The following is a 16,240-nucleotide window of genomic DNA, read 5'->3' on the forward strand; positions in this document are numbered from 1 at the left end:
GACCTCAGCTATTGAGATTCCATCCAGCAAAGGAAGTATTGGTATAAATGGAATGCTGAGTCTGATTTTTTTTGGGGGGGGGGTTCTTTAATTAACTGTAGTCCTCCTAAATATAATGGGCTAAAAATCTAAATTCTTCTGCAGGCAATAGGGAAGAAATTGACAGCATATTGGATGAAATTGCTGCACTCAGGCATGCTATATCTCACCAGAATGACGCTATCACCAGCATAATGAATCCACTGCAACGGAGGGGCCATCTGTATTATGTGCCATCATCGCAAGTATGAAAACTAGAGTGGCAAATGATGGAAAGGAATCAGATATGGAGATCTTTCCCCACCTGCTTTAGAAGCACTTAAATTAATTTAGAATAATAATAATAATAATAATAATAATAATAATAATAATAATAATAATTTATTATTTATACCCCGCCCATCTGACTGGGCTTCCCCAGCCACTCTGGGCGGCTTCCAAACGAATATTAAAATACTATAATACATCAAACATTAAAAGCTTCCCGGTTTAGAAAAATCATATTCGGAGATAACTTGTAATTTTCCATTAATATAGTTGGGAAAGGTCATTTTATTCAAAGTCCTTTGCCTCAAGGAAAGCCGCTTAAAAACAGGAATTCTCCAAAGTTAACCATTGAAATATTTTGAGCCTTCTGAATCTGAGGCCTAAACTATACATTTATTTAACAAAATTTATATACTGCCCAGTTGTAAAAAGAAAAGTTTACGCTTTTCTTCAATATGACACTGCAGAGGCCAGTTTGTACAGGAGGATCAGGTGGCCAGCCACTCTCCAAATTCTTGCTTTTTCCTTTTCTCAGCCAATTCCCTCACCCCCTTGGATAGCAGACATTTGGAAACATGCCACAACCTGGAGAAAGAAGAAATGCTGCAGCTTCTGATAGCTATTTGTGATGAAAATATATATGCCTTGCACAAATAGCTGAATATAAATCTTTACTTGTCAGGCTGGCAACATTTGAACAACAAATATTATTTACAAAATCCTCCAGACAGTGTCTGCATGAAGTCCCCACACCTGTCACCTTCACAGTGAAGACAGAACTACGTAGGATAACCAACCAACTTCCAACTGCCAGCTGCCATCTCCTTTCTCCAATACCATCTATTCTTTGTGAAATACATTCCCAATGAAATTACATTACAAATACTAACAGTTTGTTGAATAGCTTCAAGTTGAGGATTTTGCATAGCAAAATGGCTGCATTTATATGTTTGTCTCCTCTGCAAATGGTAGCAGCTCATTTCCATATTGATGTTTGTTTAATTACAATACACATGGATAATCCCCTGTGAAGCAGCAATGCTTAGACATGGACTGCCTTCATTTTATTAATAGAATTCTTCAGTTTTTGTGCAGTGCATTTCCAAACATGTTGCTCAAGTCAGTAACTTTTTGCTTTGTGTGTGTTACACCTGCTTGGAGTTTAACCCAAGCCACCACTCAAAATGAAATTTACTTAGTCAAATCTCAGTCACGTTAGTTGCCACTTTTAATAGGCTTATATATTTATATAATCACTGCTGTTGTTTATTTATACATGGATAGTTGTTGCATGCTTTTCTGTTTGTGTCCATGTATATTGATCAAGAAGCATAAACTTTCAGGCAGCACAGTGTTGTCCTAGTGTTGGCTATTCATTGTAAATACCACTTACCAGAACAAAAAAACTTTCTGTGATTTGCAAGACAGTATAAAATACTCACTTAAAATACCAATCAAAAATGGAAACAAGAGACATTAAAAAATGAAAATATAAAATAAAATCAGTATTTTTAAAGGACTTACATCTACTAAAATCATGTGTCAAAAATGCATGCCTGGGTATGTTTGCTGGAACAGAAATGTTTTTAGCAGTTAGACATGTTTAGCTTGGTGGAAGAGCTAACTTTGGCATTGACCAAACTATTAACTAGCTTATCTAAGTCGCACATAGGAGAGTATTTCCTTCCTTCTGCTAGTGCCTTTAGATTTTTTGCACCTTTGATGAATGGCCCTTGTTCACCTGTCTTTGCCTTGAACTCTTCCAGTTCCTTATCAAAGAGCACACAGATGGCAGCAGGGACTTTCTCCATGTAATATTTGCCTCAACACAAATTGTTCATTATTCTTACTTTCACTTTCTTAAAAATGTTTTAAAGACATCCACTCCTGCATCTCAGAGTACCAAGGATTCTGGTGTTGGCCTGCAGTGCCCTATGTTGACCCCAATAAAAAAAGGGCAGAGCAAGAAGGAATGTTCCATGTGTCCTGCTGCCAGAGGGTGCTTGGTGCATGCACCAGGCAGGAGTGACCCTTCCAATGGAGGTAAGTCAGTTGGCTTGTCTTCCCATGTCTGGCAGTTGTTCTTGTGCTTTTGTTCATGGCTGTCTAGCAAGAAACTGTTCTCTGTTGGTGTAGGAAAGTCACCAGGTTGGCCTTTTCTCCTCTTGCTAGCTGCAGAGGCATGGAGGAAAGCTAAGATAGTTGTCTTCTTAGAACCCCTTTCTGCCTTCCTACTTTGAAGCCTGGCATGGGCAGACCACCCTATTTTTGTAGCCATTCTTAACCAATATCCTGACTGCATAGGAGCAGCTCCATATATATTGCTCTTATGTATTGCTATTCTAGAGATTATTCGTTATTATATTTTATTTTTTGATAAGTATGGCCTATTTAATAGCCCCCCCCCCCCAATTTTTCATCATGGCACATAAAAGCATTTCATAAAATTGCAATAAAATTAGACAGGTAAACAACAAAAAATACCATCAAATATATAATCAACTTATTAATTTTATGTATCTTATAATTTTTATCGTGTTTCTGTCCCCATCTCATATTGAGGGCTTTTAAACTATGCCTTTAATCTCTTAACGTGGATTATTTTTGTTGAAACCCAAAATTCAGGGATCCAAGAAAATGGAGAAGTGAAGATTCACAGTGCCTCATCTTTTGTGCCACCCCCTGGCTCCATCATTTACACTCTGCTTCCAGATGGTGCTCCAGCCCCTCCAGCAACAGTGGTGTGTGGCCCACCTTCTCCTGTCTCTGCCAATGGAGGACCACTTGCTGCTACTACAGTTATATATGGTTCATGTCCTGCTGGAGCTCAGCTTGTATATAGCCCTCTTCCTGCTAACTGTTCAATGTCTTTTGGAACACATCACTGCAACATACCTGAGCATCATAACTTGGTAAGATTCTTGGCTCATTTGAAATTAGAGTAAGTATTTTGCCTTCCCATTTTCGGCAATGGGAGGGAATTAACTGTGTCATCCCCAGAGCTGGTTTCTGGGATGTGATTGAGAAATGAAGATGTTTAGGACGTGTTCTTCAATATTTTCCACTTCTCTGCTGGTAAAATGACTACACCAGTGGAGTTTCTGTAGGTGGGGGCCAAGGGGACTTCAGTGTCATCCTGTTGAGATACCTACATTTTCACTGGCAGAGCAGCACTTACACTAGCGACTAGAAGTTCCTTGGGCCCCTTAGCCAGCAAACTGGTGAGGCTAAGATTTTTCCCTTAGCCAGGAGTTTATAATTTTTTAAGACCAACTGATTTCAGCTTTATAAAGAAGACTCTTTTTCCTACTGAGTCTTTCAAACAAGGAAATATGTACAGCAGCGCTTTCCAAACTTCATGTTGGTGACACACTTTTTAGACATGAATCATTTCACAACACAGTAATTCAGTTCTACTAGCGAACCAGAGATTCCAGCCCCAGGTGGAGCAGTCACACAACACACCTACACACTGCAGCTGACACACTAACATGTCATGACACACAGTTTGAAAAGCTCTGATGTGTAGTAATGTACTTTGCACATATTGGGAGAGAAGTACCAGCTGATAACACATGTTGCCAGCAGTGCATCCTTTTGGGTTGAAGTAAATTGTTAGTATATTCTTAGAAATAAGTATTTACCAATACTGTAGGTAATTCCAGGGAACTGAATCAATATTAAACTGGGGGTTTATTCTTTCTCTTTGGAAGTCTGTATATATCCGTTTTGTTTTATATATCTGCAATTGCCGTATTTTATGTAAAATACACTAAACCTCAAGAACGGGTACAAATGGTTACCTGCAGCACAGTTTTCCAGACATTATTATTTCTATTTCACTTTTATGTAGTGAACACTATAATAACTGATGCTGAGATTCATATCTAAATATACAGTGCACAGAGCCATGGCCAACTGTGACTTCCCAGGTTGTCTCTGCCATGTACTTCCACATCTTTTCAGACATGTATCTTCATTTCAGATCTTTCTCTGGTCTGATTCACACATAATGCTTAATGATAATTAATAAAACTTAGATGAAGCTGAGGCATCTGGCAGATGTTTACTTAAATTTTGGTTTAACACATCACAAAATAGTTAAAAGCACCAGCAAAAGCCTCTAGAGCAGTCTGATTTTTTGCAACTCACAGCTTTATAGCTTTTCATCAGGGACAGTCCTTTATAAACCTTGGTTAATAAGCAATCTTTAACCTTTGTTAATAAAACCATAGTTAAGCTGCTGGGCTGGGTTCACACATAACACTAAGCTGCAGTTTAATATACCATAGTTTAATAAACCATGGTTTATCATTCTGTGTCAATCAGACCACTGCTCAATGCACATCATGCAGTGAACATGCTGGAAGCATCATGTCAGCAAGTGAAGCTCCCTTATATAATCAGCAAGAGTAACCGTTTCATTGCACTGTTTATATTCATCTGTTGCAGGAGAACGAAATCTCAAGGCTAAAAGACAGCATAGAAAACTTAAAGTCTCAACCCAAAAGCAGTTGTCCTAGATCCTCTCATCGTGAACATGATCAAGAGATGGATGAATTGCATCAGGGCATTCAAGATCTGTTGAATGAAAGGGAAGAGCTGGAGTACCAAGTAGCAGAGCTGCGTAGAATAGCCCAGAAACGGAATAAGCGAAAGTGAGGATGCTGTATTAAATCTTTAACAAGTCTCCTAAGTATTTTTCCCTCTTTGCTCTCCATTCAACAGTGCCACAGAAGCCTGTTGTGTATGCGCTTTCAGCAGGAAGAATCTAAAAACTCCCTGTAGGAAGTTGCTTTCTTCCAAATCAAATTGTCCAGTTCTGATTCAGTATTGCTTACTTTGACTGGCAGTGACTTTCTGGGTTCTCAGGAAGAAGAAATCTCCCATCACATGCATAGTGTTCTTTTCTTCTTGCAACTCAGCCCAACTCCTCCACTTCAGTCTACAGTATATTGGGGGTGAAAGTTGAATTGCCACCTGCTTACCATGACACAGTCCTATTTTGGTTGAAACAAGTCATCCCCCCCCCCCCACCCAGTTGAACTTGCCTGCCCATCTTTTATTTTACTTTGCCCACAGATTTCTTCCAATGTGAGATCCTTTACCCATAGGGTAGTTGCTCCCCCCCCCTTTTTTTATTGCTGTGGAGAAAGTAATAGTATAGGGTTGCAGTATTGGGGAAAACAGTGCTTGAGTTCCCAGGGGTCAGCCACTTTTTGTTATTGTTTTTAGAAAGCTATATAGGGAGGTCAGCTAAAATTGAGGGAAAGACAGGGAGTGGCACTTGTGGGTTTTTGTTTGGGTCACCTTCGTTAAGAGAATCTAGAATTTTAAAAAGCTATTGATGGCTATTCACTTTCTGCATTAACTTCTTAACCCTCTTGTGTTTTAGAGACTTCATTGATGGGCACCTGAGTGGCCTGATTTCAGAACTGGAGTTAGAGAAATCTCTCCAGCACCATGAAAACATTGTGGATGAAATAGAATGCATAGGAAAGACTCTCCTAAAACGACAGGCAGAACTCAGGGAGGCCGACAGACTTCTTGCTGAAGCTGAAACTGAACTTGAAAATACTCGGGGGAAAGTAAGGATTTTTATTACTTTGTTTCAGGAAGATGCAGAGAAACTTTGAATTACAAAGGAGATCTTAGAACTCCCCACATCTCTACACTTTGGCTACAAGTAGAATAGTAGTATATGAAATAGGAGGTATTTTTTCTAATGCTTTTTCTTTCTCTAGACCAAAGAGACTATTCAGAAATACAACAGTGCTAAGCAGCATTTGTCTCGGATGGAGAAAGAAGCTGAAGAGCTTGAACGGCGGGCTCAGGTGATGGCTCTGAAGCTTGTAAATGCAGATCAGCAACTAAGGTAAACCAGAAATGTTAACATCACTTTATTTGGTCCTATATAGCAAGGGTGGTCATGCTGTGGTTTAGGGGGCACTTGTGGCTTCTGGGCAGATGCACCACACATGACTGAAGAAAGATAGAAGCTACACACTTGTTTATGGTTTCACTGGATCCCCTCATTCACCACAGTGACTATGTAACAGCTACTCTGTGAAAGGGACTAGAGTGACAGGCAGACAAAGACACCCTGGTTTCTGGATCAGCTGGGAGCCTGTTACAAATGGCATGATTGTTTTATTTTTTTATAATGCAGCTGCTTTGGTAAGAGTCATCAATATTTCATTAATAGTGTTGGTTTGTTTTCATGGTGTGCTTAGTCATTTTATTATATGCCTCATCTGGAGCCTATTTGAGCCAGCATCCTATATACTAATAGCAAACTCAGCCTCAAAGTGTAGATCCTTATGTAGGACAAATAGAACAATTGTCTCATAACAGGGATATATTAGCAGGCTAAAGCTGGGATGGGGGGTGGGGAAATACACCCCTCCAACAGCCCGGTAAAAGTTGAGCATGTTCAATAAAGTTAATGGAAGTTGATGAGAAAGTTCCGGTTCTGCATGCATACATGTCTCACCACATCATCTGTCTTCCAGACACAAGCTAGGGCCAAAGCAGCTAGGTAGGGTGTACTCACTTTAAAGTGATTGTTGTATTGTGGGTGTTGGCTGCATGAAGATTATGAAGTTTTGTTCTTTTGTCTTAGATTCTAGAACTTGGAACTTTGATGGCCCATGATTTAAAAAATAAAAACCCTGTAAGAATTTGGACCTATCATTGCAATGCTACTCAAAAGCAATCAGTACTAGAAAGAGTTTTTTTAATGCTTTTCAGATTGCTTCAGGCAGATGCAAAGGACCTAGAAGAGCACAAGATAGAACAAGAAGGGATTCTGAAGGAAATCAACAAAGTTATATCTGCAAAAGATTCTGAATTTCAATCCTTGAGCCAGAAGATTGAAATATTGACTGAAAGGCAAGTTAAATTGGTTTGGTTTCAAACTCAAGTATGTGAAAGATCAATTTTTCTGGTTAATTAAGGCAGTCCATAAGAGTTTTTGTTTTTAATTCACTTGAAAAAAATTCCTCTTGCTACTTTATACTGCAACAAATGCTCATAATATGATACTCCAAAAAGAGCCACACATAAACAAACAAATACATTTGTCACTACCTCTGAAATATGCCTACACTTGGAACAGTCTCCACCTCTCTACAAGTCCTCACTGTTCAAACTTGGTGTTGTGAAAGACTAGATTCTAGTCCTGGAAAAGGGGTGGCAGAAAGAGAAATAAAAGGGATGACCCTGCCCATTGGTGACATATGCTACCCCAACAGTAAATGAGGCCTTCAGTAGAACACAGGGTTCCCCATTCCTGAACTAGAGCTTTGTTCTTCATTTGAGTCTCACACCAGGCCCACCTATTTAGATATTCCTATCCTCTCTCCTCTATAAATTTGTCAGCTGCTCTTAGTGGCTACCAGTACACCAGGCCCTAGAAATTCTCTTCTGACAGCAGTGTGCTTCAATGGGCATGTAGCATCAGCAAGAGAGGCTGATTGGATGCTGAGATGAACTGAACTAGTGACAGTTCCATGTGGCTGACTAGCTCAGCAATTCAGATGATCAACACTGGACCACTGCATATTTTCATTTCCTCAAAAAACATTTTTTTGCTTCTAAACTTTTCTAGCCTTCAGAAGCTGCAGGCAGATATACAAGTTGCAGAAGGTAATGAAGATCACCACCTCCAAATTCTTAAAGAAGCAGAGAATATTCTTCGCAGCAAAAAGAGTGATCTAGTGAGGCTGAAGGATCAGGTGAGTAGAATTGGTGGTACAGCCTTCCTCACCCACACTTTGAAATGCAAGTCGCCCAAGATGCCAGACCCAAGAGTAGCTTTCATGAGAAGGGCAGAAGTCCTTTTTACTGACCAAAGAGAATGAAATATATCAATCTTATTAGCTCACTTATTGCTTTTTTAAAATAAAGCACCTACAGTTACTAAGTACTGTAGAAATATTTAAAACATCACAGGCTTTGCTATCAGGTTTTCAACCTAAAGGCAAACACAAGATATGTTGGCGAGGAAAGTGAAGGAAGGTCATTTGAAAGCAGCCATAGTGAACAAATGTGTCTTATGGAGGTGCTCAGATGCAAGTATGAAGAGAGCTGGATGTGAGATGGAATAGGAAAAGGGAATAGAAAGGCATAACTAGAAAATTGGTACTCGCAGAGTGAAAGAGGATCACATAGGAAAAGAAGATAGTTGTACAATGAGGCATTTGAAAACTCATATTTTAGTCTAGGGTGATCTCACAGTAAATCAGTAGAAAAGAAAAAGAGATACATCGACTAAATATAAATATATTTATGTTATAAAATGTACATGAGAGGGCCTGTTTGTTTGTTGCTTGCCAACAGCAGACTTCACACTCATAGGGCCGCTGCACCTGTTTCCCCTGCTGGAGCTCAGCATTTCTTAATTTTTTAAAATCTGTGACCCCTTTTAGCTAACATAAAACAACCCCCTCCCTTCAAACCTGGCTCCTCTAATTGACTTTGCAAAGGGGTCAAAATGTTGTGACTATTAATTAGAAAGAAAATTCATGGCTTAATAATGGGGGGAAAATGTTTTTAAAAAGTGCACTGTGCATGATAAACTGCTGTGCACAGTATATTATCCAGTGCAGTGCTTGGAAGATCATGCCAAACTACTGTGCAACTGTGATGACATGCAGATCATGTAATAAGCTGCATACAGTCTTCTCACCTTCTGAATCTAACACTTAATACTTTTGTATTTTAATATGCTTTGTTGTTTTTTGCTAATAGTGTGTGTGTGTGTGTGTGTGTGTGTGTGTGTGTGTGTGTGAAAATCCCACCCTGAGATGTTCATATGCCCCCTTGGGGATATATCCCCCTGCTGAGAAACACTGCTTATAGGTGGTAATGATTGTGGTGGTGGTGGTGATAAGTATTTACGTAGTACTTTAGGGTGTTCCCAAAATATAAAAATAATATACAGTATTATCTCGGTAATCCTTATAACAATCCTATAGACTTACTGTTTTATCTTTTTACTGAAGTTAGGAAGTGAGCAGGGTGGGGGGGTAGGGATTTTCAGACAGAATAATGGACTGCCTGAGACTACCTTGTGAGTTCACAACCAGGAGTGAACTTCAATAGCCCAATAGCTCAGCCATCACACTCAAATCAGCTCTTGAGAGTAGCAAGTGTCCTCTACTCAAAGAATCTCAGAGGTCACATAGTCCCAAAGTGTGACCGATAAAGACCCACATTGTGTTTTTCCCTCCCCCTCTCATTTTTGTAGACTGCAGCTCAACAGCAGGAGAGGCTAATTTTGGACAGACTGCTTGGTCAAAAAAATAAAGAGCTCCTCCTCCTCCAAGAGAGCATTGCCCAGAAAAATGCTGCCCTAACAGAAGCTCTTGGGCATGGCGAAGCTGAAGTAGCTGAAAAACGGCGACAAATAAAGGTTTTCTAGTCTCTTGTTTATTTTGAAGCCAATTTGGATTTTTCTTGGATACTGTTCCCTTTTGAAGGTTTATATTGAAACTATTCCATTGTCTTAAGTCACAAAAATTGTGAATGAATGTCCAGCTGATAGTTACAACAATTTGAATTTTGTAAGTAAGATTATTAGGGGTTGTATCCAATGCTAGTTTTACTCAAGAGTAGACCCATTGAAAGTACTGTGCATAAATTAGTCATTTTTTATTTTCAGTGGGTTTACTCTTGAGTAGAATTAGCATTGGCCATCATGCTAAGGTTGCAGTCCTGTTCACACTGACCTGGAAGTAAGTTCCATTGAACCTAATAGGTCTTGCATAGGACTGTACTAGGGGTGGAGGAGAAATTCAATTCTGATCTCACTTATAGGCGAATCTACTTAATTCACTCTTCTTAAAATGTTATGCAAACTGTAACACAGCCATTATTTGAAAATCATACTTCTCTGAATTTTGCAATATAGTTCCCTGGCCTAATAGTTTATAAAACAATGTATATACAAGGGCAAAGTGTACATAAAATCATTACTGTCAGGGAAATAGCATTGCAAAAATGTGTATATCCGGGAAAATTACATACAAACATGTATATTAAGAGAAACTCATTAGAATGCTAATGAATTTATATGAGGACTTTTTTAAAAATTGGAAACTGGTGTGGTATATGGAGAATAGAACTTAAGATTGGAAAACTGAGAGAAACCAAAATTGACAGATTCACCCATCCCTAAACTGTACTATCTGTAGAAGCATACTTTTTAAGCATGGCAATTTTTGTTCTTTTGCTTAGGAAGTAAAGTCTTTTCTAGAGGATCTGAGTGTTCAGAAAGGAGAACTCAATGCCCAACTAAGTGAGAAAAGATCCCAACTTTCTCTAGTAACTCAGGATATCCAAAAAGAGGAGGAGAAATTGCAAGATGTCCTGGGGCAAATAATGAAGCATAAGACAGGTTTGGCTTAAAATGATTCCTATTTTCTTCACAATATACCCATGTTTGCAAAAACAACCAGGTGACAAGATCGTGGGTTGCTGTTCCAATGATTAAGCTAATTGCTTAGAAACAACTAAGAAGAGAGACCAAAATCAGTTGGCTTAAACATAGGTTTCTTGCTTCTTAGGTTATTTGATTGGGGATAGTTTAAAACCTTGAAATAAAGATGAATGTTGTTTCAAAGCTATTCCCAAGACATTTTGCATGAGAATGCATGGGACAGCACTGAGCTGACAGTTCTGCATGGTTAACAGAGCTACTTGAAGTCTCTTCTCTAGCAGCCTCTGGCTAGTTGCACATATCTTAGTTTTTGACAGGGGACGTGGGACAAATCCCGTCTTCAGACCCCACACCTGCTGGAAAGCTACAACTTTTGCAAGATCTCTGTTCCTCTATATAAATATTGCAAATGAGGATCAAATCTGAACAGAATGTGATTTCATAGGTTGTGTAAATTCACCATGAAAAAATTATGTATAAAGCTCCCCTCTACCAATTCAGGGCTTAAGCCTCTTTGGCCCAGTATAGTAAGGAGCTTAAGCTTCCAGAAGTTGTTGGGCTCCAGCTTCCTTCTCCCATCAACTACAGCCAGCATGGTGAAGTCAGGGGTGATTGGAGTTGGATATCAGCAACTTCTGGAGGGTTGCAGGTTCCCAGCCCCAGTTCCAATAGGGGGGGGGGTCTTCCCCAGCATTGTTATCTGAGGTTTTTTTATTGTTGATGTTTAAACTGGAGATAGTAGAAACTGATCCTGGGGCGCTGTGTATTATTCAGTTGGCTTATTTGGAACTTACCTAGTTTTGTTTCTGCTATCAAATTATTAGAACTCAGGCATGTTCTTGAAATGTTGTACCTCAAAAATGATGAACTAGAAGGCCTAAAACTCCAGCAAAGCCAAAAAGTTAATGAACTGGAAAAAATGCAAGTTGCAGTCCTGGAGGTAAGTGAGGGTTCATTTTGCCATGATTCATACCAGAGAGAAAGCATTTTACAGAGCAGTTTGCAGGCATCTTTTATCTCAGCAAGATCTATGTTCACACATTACCTTTATAAGTTCTATCCCATAGGTAGGCTATATGGAAATGACATAGGAAGTGTGGTTTCTCAAACTTACTCAAAGTATCAGTTGGGCAGTCAGAGTGCAGGTGTATGAAAACTTTCATAAGTATATATCCTAAAACAAAGGAGCTGGAATAATAGTGTACATAAAGCTATGTCCTACTAGGCACAAGGCAAGCATGGCAAATAGGAACACTGTGAAGTAAAATCCAATCTGCTCCACTGTTTCATTTGTGTCTAATTTCTAGAAGAAACTTGAGTTGGAGACTCTCCAGCAAGCATCTCAGCAGCAGTGCAGGGAAGTGGAACGTCAAAGACAACTTCTTGAGAGGGCTCAACAAGACACTGAGAGGCTTAGTTCCCAGCTCCATTCTCTGCAAAACAGTATCAAGGCATTGAGCACTGAGAAGCAAAAGCTGGAAGAAAACTGTGAGAGTCTAGAGGAGAAATTGTCACAAACCAAAAGGTGAAGGGGAAATGTTGCTTTGAAAAAATATATTGTGGTATTATGAAGGATATTATCTTTTTGGATAATTCCATGATTTTGTGGCATGATTTTTGTTCTCTGGATTGGGTAAAGGAGGTGTCCACTAATGGGTTAAGTCTTTTTTTCCATCCAGCAATTTTGTAGACTATCCACTGCCTTCTGGTCACTCCCCGGTTTCCATTTGTGGCCTAGCCTGTAGGCAGAAATCTGATGGGGGGAAATGAAAACTTTTCACTTGAGAAAAATAAGTATAAAGAAGATAAAGGGGAGCATGACACTTGGAAAGAATCTGGCATGAACATGCAAGCATCAGGTTAGGCTTGAAAAGCATGGATGGGAACTGTGTGGGAATAAGTGAGAGGTAGACCGGTGCTTCTTTCACTCCAGAGAATGTACTTCTTTTCTCTGGTAAGCTGGAACATGTGCATAGGATGGCAATATGATCTAGGGTCTAGAAGCCAAGCCTTATGAGGAACGGTGGAAGGAGCTCTAAAATAGCAATTATGGCTCAAAAGTCCTGGTCAACTTGAGATCTTTTTGGTGATGACCGCTCTGTATTCCCATTTTAATGTTTGCAAGAAAATTTAAACTTGTCAAAAATATCAACATGAGCCCAAAATAAAAGTTTATCTTATCCCATTTTACAGATCCTTGGCTTCTGCCGAAGATAACAATAAAGCCACTCTCACCAGCATAGAGAAAATGGACTTAGAGGTCCAAAAACTGCAGCTTGATATTAACCAACTACAAAAGCACAAAATGCTTTTGAATGGCAACGTTACTGACTTACAGAAGCATATTCAAGGTAAATAATAGCTTTCCGGATTCCAACAAAATAGTCATATTTTTTAAATATATGCCTAATGTATGGAATTCCTTTCCATATCCAGTATTTGCACCTTCCTAGATTATTGTATTTTCTTTCAACGAGCTGTAAAATGTATTTTCTGTAGAAAAAAAGGAGGAACTGAATATTTTGAAGACTGAACTGAATGATTCCAGGCAGCATCTTCAACTATTGGAACAGGTTGGTTTGTAGCATTGGAATATAACGACAAGAAGCCTACAACTGTATTGAAAGAGGAGGCCTTTATCAAAAATTAACAGCCCAATCCTCTCCGTGCTTAACTTGGGTTTATCTCCCATTATGTTGGAAGCTGCCCAAAAGTGGCTTGGGCAACCCAGTTTGATTGGCGGGGCAAAAGTAATAAATAATAGGTGGTGGTAGTGTTCAGCCCAAAGGGATTCATCTTCTGAATAAACATACATGGGCTGAGAGAAGGCATCTACAAATATGCCATTTTGAGAGTTGTGACTGCAGTTTTTCACCTATGGTGTGAGCCTAGCTCATGCATGACGTCATTGCTTGGCAGCAGTGGTGCATTTTGTAGGTACCTGAAGTCTCACGGCTGAAACATTTTGGAGTGCAACATTTATTTGCATGTGTTTCCTTTTTTGTGTTTTGTTTTCTGGATTTTCTTGCTGTGAAATGACAGGATGTGAAAAATGCCACAAAGCAAAAAGAGGAGCTACTTCAAGAACAAGCAGCTCTGAAAGACACCATAACAGAATCTTCAAGAAAGTGCAGGGAATGCCAGGAAATACAGAAGAGGAAGGAGAACGAGCTGCAGAAGCTTTGCAGGGAAATAGAAGAGCACAAACTACAACTGAGCAAACAGGAGATGGTATGTGTTGCTCTCTCTCATGAATGATCTGCTCAGCTTGTTTTCTTCATTTTAAAAGATTCCAAACTGACTAGTTCTAGAATATAAGGATAACTCATCTTTAAGACACCAGCTCTAAGTAAATCCATTTATAGAGTGGGAGCTCAATTAGAGAACGTATATTCTGATCTCGAGGAGCATAAACTGTTGCCTTGTGCTTAATCTGAACTATAATCCATATTCTGAGTGGCAGCAGCTCTATGAGATCTAAGTAGGAATCTTTCCCAGTCCTTTTGATTAGAAGGGCCAGAAATCAACCTGTCACGTTTTGCATATAAAGCATGTGTTCTTTCACTGAGCTGTGACCTTTCCCCAGTTACTTCCTAAATTTAAATACAGTAATCAAAGTGTTTATCTGAGAATGATGGATGACATCCCCATATTCCATACTGGAAGGAGCAGCCCCTGGTCCTCTTGTTGTGTCTTGAGTGCTTGCCTTTTCTTGGCCTTGTGCGTTTCATATTGTACATTTTGTGAGCTGCTGATTTTTTACCCACCGTATCTCAACCCAAAAGAACTGTTTTGACCTTCCTCCCAGCAGAAGTCCACCCACATCCTCCACCTGGTTGTGATGCTCTGTGATGATGGCAAGAAAGAGCAATGTCTTCATCAAGTAGAGTCTTTATGGAGTGGTTGGGCAGGGGACATCCTTCCCTGGCCCCAATTAACCCTGAGATACTGTATTAGAATTTAAAATACCTTCCATAAAATGTATCAAGCTCCACTTTGAAAAAGGAAAATTTTCAGCTCAGAGCTTTTATATAACTAAAGAGACAGAAAGAAGAGCAGCTGCCTGTGAAGGTCAATCCCCACCCCTGCACCCCACCCCTTGCAATTGAAGGTTCACTCTTGACGTGTTGTCCTTGGCCAGGTCCTTCATCACCTCAGGGAGGAGATACAACATGAAGAAAAGAAGCTGGAGAAATGCACAGCTGAACTGAAGGATCAGAAACAGCTGTTGGAACAAGGACTAGCAGAGCAGCAATACCAGCTGGAACAAGCAATTGCTAAAGTTCAAGGAAAAGAAGAACAGATCCAGAAGCTTCAAGAGGAGGAGTCATGGTGCAGAGCTCTTGAAGAAACAGTCAGCAAAACCCGTACGTTGAGATAAAGGCTGCAACAGCCACTGATGCATTTTTATAAATTTACTTAAAAAAAAAAAAAAGTATATGAAGAAGTCCTAATATAAACTCTGTAGTATTATGGCCTCATTGTGGATGTGGAACTCTCAGATTGAGATACACACTGAACTGTACAATCCCTGGATAGTCATAGTCTCAAAAGAACCTTGTGAGATAGGTTTAAATGCTTCTCTAACCTCTTTAGCGAAAGGGAAGGATGTACATGTAATAAATTAAAATTGCATACAGTATGTAATATTTTAAAATTGCAAAAGTACTTCTTCACTATATAGAGAACTGAAATTTGGTACATGCTTTTCTGGTGACATAGGCTGAATAAATCTTCTTGATTCCAGGACATCAGCTCTCTGAAAAAGAACTGAAGTTGCAAGAAAAAAATGGTGAGGTTTTATCCCTCCAAAGGGAGCTAGAACTCTCAAAAGCCAAGGAGACAGTGCTCCATGATCAGATTCAAACTGAGAGGGAAAAGGCTGAAAAGCAAATAGAAGGACTGAAGGAAGCCATCAAGATGCAGAAGGCCCAACTCGAGAGAGCACTTCATGTACGTGGTTTTGTTTTTGTTGTAATAAAAAATGTGATAGTTGGTTGAACCTGATTCCCACTGAAATCAATGGGACTTGGCTGCTTCATTTCAATGGAATATAAATTCAACCAGTTTAGGCTGCAATCTAAATCTCCTTTACACCAGACTGAGGGAAGGGGGTGTATTGGAAGGAGGTACCCCAGCGAGGGACTGAACAAGCCTAGGATTCACTAGATCCCAAGCTGGCCCCACTGTTGCTATGTTATAGGCCTCCTCTTTATAAAAAACTTGTGATGTAGGTCAGTATTATTATTATTATTATTATTATTTTATTTCTACCCCACCCATCTGGCTGGGTTTCCCCAGCCACTCATTACTGTTGGGGAGGGGAGAGTTCACCCAAAGCCATCTTCTGACTCCTTGGCAAGGTTAAAGCTAAGCTGTTCACAGGTCACTCTATTAGCTGCTGCAATCACATGTGCATAATTTAATGTCATTTGCCATGGGTTGGGCCCTGTCAAAGCACTGTTACCTGGATGGTAATTATCATGCCAAGTT

The 16,240-nt window shown here is 39.6% G+C and overlaps 1 protein-coding gene across 5 annotated transcripts in view; it reads left to right on the top strand.

The window, feature by feature from the left end:
• The window catches only part of CNTRL (centriolin), a 59,684-nt gene that overhangs the window by 35,769 nt on the left and 7,675 nt on the right, over positions 1 to 16,240 (top strand). For all 5 annotated transcript variants that reach the window (XM_028714599.2, XM_028714597.2, XM_077922329.1 and 2 more), the window contains 17 exons: positions 145 to 284; positions 2,184 to 2,349; positions 2,932 to 3,218; positions 4,759 to 4,964; positions 5,702 to 5,894; positions 6,051 to 6,181; positions 7,057 to 7,197; positions 7,916 to 8,042; positions 9,557 to 9,721; positions 10,546 to 10,705; positions 11,572 to 11,687; positions 12,055 to 12,272; positions 12,941 to 13,098; positions 13,247 to 13,320; positions 13,790 to 13,978; positions 14,889 to 15,114; positions 15,495 to 15,700. In XM_028714599.2, coding sequence (XP_028570432.2) covers positions 145 to 284; positions 2,184 to 2,349; positions 2,932 to 3,218; positions 4,759 to 4,964; positions 5,702 to 5,894; positions 6,051 to 6,181; positions 7,057 to 7,197; positions 7,916 to 8,042; positions 9,557 to 9,721; positions 10,546 to 10,705; positions 11,572 to 11,687; positions 12,055 to 12,272; positions 12,941 to 13,098; positions 13,247 to 13,320; positions 13,790 to 13,978; positions 14,889 to 15,114; positions 15,495 to 15,700 — 2,903 coding nt within the window. The remainder of the gene's footprint in view (positions 1 to 144; positions 285 to 2,183; positions 2,350 to 2,931; positions 3,219 to 4,758; positions 4,965 to 5,701; positions 5,895 to 6,050; positions 6,182 to 7,056; positions 7,198 to 7,915; positions 8,043 to 9,556; positions 9,722 to 10,545; positions 10,706 to 11,571; positions 11,688 to 12,054; positions 12,273 to 12,940; positions 13,099 to 13,246; positions 13,321 to 13,789; positions 13,979 to 14,888; positions 15,115 to 15,494; positions 15,701 to 16,240) is intronic.

The sequence above is a fragment of the Podarcis muralis genome, chromosome Z (assembly GCF_964188315.1).
Source record: "Podarcis muralis chromosome Z, rPodMur119.hap1.1, whole genome shotgun sequence".
Classification (NCBI taxonomy): Eukaryota; Metazoa; Chordata; class Lepidosauria; order Squamata; family Lacertidae; genus Podarcis; species Podarcis muralis.